The following is a 4,328-nucleotide window of genomic DNA, read 5'->3' as shown; positions in this document are numbered from 1 at the left end:
ACCCCCTCGCGCTCTGTCTCTGGAGTAGCCTCGGACTCCGCCCCCTGGCGATTGGAACGCGGGTCACGTAGCAACGCGGGGGAGAAAGGGAGAGGGGCGTGGCCCGGAGCTCGGCCAATCAGCGCGCAGGGGCGCAGGCCCCAGCCGCTCCGCTTTAGCAACGTCGTTAGCAACACGTGGGGCCGGAGGAAGCGCGGGGCGGGAGGGGAGGGGGGAGCGGGCGCGCGGGAGGGGGGGCGGGGAGGGAGCGGGCGCGCGGGAGGGGGAGGAGAACTGACGTCAGCGGGAGAGTATTATGGTCTGTCGTGCGCTGGCTGCTGCTTTTCTGCTCCTGGAAGCGGCCAAGGGGGGAAGCGGCGAGTCAACATGGAGCTTTCAGCGGTGGGGGAGCGGGTGTTCGCGGCCGAAGCCCTCCTGAAGCGGCGCATACGGAAAGTAGGTGCCTCCGGGCCTCGGAGCGAGGCTGGCCGAGCCCTCCCCTCCCGGCCTGGGTTCCCTCCCCCTGCTGCAGCCCAGCTTCCCTTCCCCCAGGTCCCAGCAGCGGCCGCGGCCGTGGCGGCGGCGGCGGCGGCGGCGGCGGCTCTGAGCCCAGGCGCTTTCCTTAGACTCGCAGCGATGCACGGATTGCATGGGTGGGGGGCGGGGTGGGGGGATGGATGCCGGTGCATGCACTTTGTGCAGCGTTTCGTGCAGGGGTGATGCGGCGAGCGCGTGCCTTTCGCGGTGGGATTTCGCGCATTCATTGGGTGCATGCATTTTTTGCATGTATTTCTTGTGTCCTCGTCATGCATTTCTCCCCTTGCACACACGCATTTTCCCCTTTGCATCCGCAGGGACGCATGGAGTACCTCGTGAAATGGAAGGGCTGGTCGCAGAAGTAAGTAGGTTATGTGCAATTCTCAGCCCCAGACTGTTGTTCGGGAGGTTTCTTTCTTCCTCTTTTTCCCTTTACGTGGAAATACAGCACAATGCAAGAAAAGTTAGAGACACACACACACACACACACACACACACCCGCCGCTCTTTCCCTGTTCCTGGGACTGACGCCCACTTCTTCCTGATTCCCTCCAGGTACAGCACATGGGAGCCGGAGGAAAACATCCTGGATGCCCGCCTGCTCGCAGCCTTTGAGGAAAGGTACAGGCCCTTTCAAGGCTCAGACCCTCAACTTAGGGACACGGGTCCGGCCTGGACTGGAGTCCCACTAGATTCTTTACTCACACACTCCCCCCTTTCTCTTTCCTTTCTGTCTCTAGGGAACGGGAGATGGAGCTCTATGGCCCCAAAAAGCGCGGACCCAAACCCAAAACCTTCCTCCTCAAGGTAAGATGGCAGTGCGCAGGGGTGGACAGCAATGTTGTAGTGTGAGTTTTTTGGGAAGGGGGCCCTGAGGGCTTATGGACCATTGGGGTGTCCCATCATGTTGCTTATTTATAATGTAGGAAGGAGTCCCCAGACAGGCTGTCACCTGGTCAGTGGTGGCGCCAAGGGGGGTCTTGGGGAAAGGGGCTTAGCCATGCACAGGACTGTGCCCACGGCCATCCCCAGTAGACATATAATCCAGTACCAGCAAGAAGTGTGCTTGGTGCAAAGGGCTGCTTCCAGACGAATTCTCTAGGCGGCCTCCAGACTGCAGCCCCTAAGCCCCACCCCCACCCATGTAGAAATTCTGAGGCATCAGAGGGTGAAGCAGGAAGGCCCCAGCTGGAAGAGGGGTCCTGGGGGGAGGTAGGCAGGGGGCCCTGCTCTGCTTTTGACACGCCTTCTCTCCTGCAGGCCCAGGCCAAGGCAAAGGCCAAAACGTACGAGTTCCGAAGTGACTCGGCCCGAGGCATCCGGATCCCCTACCCTGGACGCGCCCCCCAGGACCTGGCCTCTACTTCTCGAGCTCGTGAGGGCCTTCGGAACATGGGTCTGTCCCCACCGGGAAGCAGCAGCAGCCCTAGCAGCACCTGCCGAGTGGAGCCCCCTCGGGACCGGGACCGAGAGCGGGAGAGGGAGCGCGAGCGGGAGCGGGAACGAGAGAGGGAGCGCGAACGGGAGCGGGGTGCCAGCCGCACGGATGACAAACCCAGCTCACCCGGAGACAGCTCCAAGAAGCGAGGCCCCAAGCCCCGGAAGGAGCTCCTGGACCCCTCGCAGAGGCCCTTGGGAGAAGCCAGTGACGGCCTCGGAGATTACCTCAAGGGCAGGAAGCTGGACGAGGCCCCTTCTGGGGCAGGAAAGTTCCCAGCTGGCCACAGCGTGATCCAGCTGGCCCGGAGGCAGGACTCGGACCTGGCCCAGTGCGGTGTGGCCAACCCTAGCCCGGCGGAGGCCACGGGCAAGCTGGCTGTGGACACCTTTCCGGCCAGGGTCATAAAGCACAGGGCCACCTTCCTGGAGGCCAGAGGCCAGGGCACCATGGACCCAGGTGGCCCCCGGGTCCGGCATGGCTCAGGCACCCCCGCCTCGGTGGGGGGCTTGTATCGGGACATGGGGGCCCAGGGGGGAAGGCCCTCCCTCATCGCCAGGATCCCAGTGGCCAGAATCCTGGGGGACCCAGAGGAGGAGTCCTGGAGCCCCTCTCTGACCAACCTGGAGAAGGTGGTGGTCACCGACGTGACCTCAAACTTTTTGACCGTCACCATTAAGGAAAGTAACACGGACCAAGGCTTTTTTAAAGAGAAAAGATGAATTGCTGGGTGGGTGATCCCAGGACGAGAGAGCAGGAGAGAGAGTGGGAGCGCAAACTTGGCATAACGCTTTTTATTTCTGGGTGGGAGGCTGCCTTCTGGCTGGTCCCGGCCCTAACTTCACACGCCCAGCCCTTCCCATTCCTCTTCCCTCCCCTCAGTTTTGGTTGGAAAGATTATCTCTAGAGTTATATTTTCTATTAGATGTAAATATGTTATTTAAGAAAAAATATCTAAATATATATATTTCAACTCTTGAAGTTGTTTTATTTAAACAAGGAGAGAGAGAAAGAGAGACTTAGTGTGGTTTAGTTGGGGCAGACGGGCTGAGTCGCCGCCCCTCAGCCACCCAGGGCACTAGGGAGGTTGGGGACCCGGGTACTGGACCTCTGATTGTGTCTGGAGGGACTCAGCCTGCCCACCTCGCCCCTCCTCCCTGTTCCCACAGCCCCATGGCAGACCCCTGGAACCAAGCAGGACCCGGGTTTTCTCTCTCTTCCCATTGGCCCACCAGGCCAACAAAAGATGGGCTCCCCAATCAGAAAAAAAGGGGGTGGGGTCAGTGTGTTTTGCTTTTCTTTCTTTCTTTTTTTTTTTTTTTAAAGATTGAGAAGTCTGTTGGGGGGGGTGGGATATTCACTTGAATAACTTTTGTGTGTGATGTTGAAGGTAAAAGTTGCAGGTGGGCGGGGACCAGCAGATCCCCCCAGGACCACATCAGGAAATGCACTTTACGGGAGCTAACGTGTGTGCGACGCACGCCGATCCGATCGTGTGTCTGTCGTGTGGACAGAGTCTCCCGGTTCCCTCGATTCCTTTCCTTACTCCACAGAAAGAAAAGAAATCCAGCGAATCTGTTTACATTCCCGAAATGCCAGGATAAATTGGGAGGATTGCATGTCCGTGCCCAGAGTTCGAGACAGTCGTTGTTTTCCAGGAAAAGCGTTTGGGGGTGGACACTCTCCTTTCCGCGTCCTCTAGCCTCGCCTGCAGAAGAGACGGCGGCCCCCGCCTCCCGGGAAGAGTCGGACTGGCCTGCCTCCCCCGGGGAGGGCGGGCAGCCGGCGCTCGCACGGACGCACGGCCAGGCAGGCCCACCCTGCGGGACCACGGAGGGAGGCGCGGCGGCGGGCGCGGCCGGGAGCGGGGGCTCCGCGCCCAGGCCTGGCGGGGAGTGCGGCGGGGGCTCGGGGCCGGGCAGGACCCGCGTCCCCGGCGGCTCCTGCGGGCGAGGGGAAGGAGGGGCGAGGCGAGGTTTTCATCCAAGAATGCGCATCAGAACTTTTGCTTTTTCCTCCCTCCCCCCCTTCTTAAAAGCAAAAGCTATAATTTATAGGCCTTTTCGATTCGCGGAGTGTTCTCTATTTGAACTCGACATTCAAACTCCGCCAAAGGGGGCGGGAGGAGCGGGAGTTGAAAAGAGACGGCAGCGGCGGGGGGGGGGGGGGCCGTGCGCGGCGGCGGGGCCCGGGCGCCCCCGTGCGCTCCAGGGACGCAGAACGCGCGCCCCTCTTTGGACTCGAAAGCACAAATCTGTTCCCCTCCCCCCCTTCCTTCTCTTCGAGGACTGATCCCCTGGCTCCCCCCGGCCTCCCCCGCCCTTAAAGGGCTAGGAAGGTCCGACTGCCCGCTGCTCGTCCAGGGAGGGCGTGG

At 61.1% G+C, this 4,328-nt stretch overlaps 1 protein-coding gene across 1 annotated transcript; it reads left to right on the top strand.

Moving 5' to 3' along the window:
• The first annotated feature begins 292 nt into the window (after positions 1-292).
• Positions 293-2,932, top strand: CBX8 (chromobox 8). Its single transcript, XM_080826513.1, has 5 exons — positions 293-435; positions 834-877; positions 1,072-1,137; positions 1,257-1,323; positions 1,777-2,932. Exons 1-5 carry the CDS (start codon positions 367-369, stop codon positions 2,674-2,676), a joined length of 1,146 nt encoding a protein of 381 aa, XP_080682639.1. The 5' UTR covers positions 293-366; the 3' UTR covers positions 2,677-2,932.
• The last annotated feature ends 1,396 nt before the right edge of the window (positions 2,933-4,328 follow it).

This window comes from Martes martes (assembly GCF_963455335.1).
Source record: "Martes martes genome assembly, chromosome: 16".
Taxonomy (NCBI): domain Eukaryota; kingdom Metazoa; phylum Chordata; class Mammalia; order Carnivora; family Mustelidae; genus Martes; species Martes martes.
The sequence above is the reverse complement of the archived record's forward strand: the minus strand, read 5'-3'. Positions and strand labels throughout refer to the sequence as shown.

Bases quoted from the DNA above. Each gene is read 5' to 3' on its own strand.
- CBX8 (XM_080826513.1), top strand. From the start codon at position 367: ATGGAGCTTTCAGCGGTGGGGGAGCGGGTGTTCGCGGCCGAAGCCCTC. The intron at 878-1,071 runs GTAAGTAGGTTA...GATTCCCTCCAG, and splicing joins TGGAAGGGCTGGTCGCAGAA to GTACAGCACATGGGAGCCGG. The intron at 1,324-1,776 runs GTAAGATGGCAG...TCTCTCCTGCAG, and splicing joins CCAAAACCTTCCTCCTCAAG to GCCCAGGCCAAGGCAAAGGC.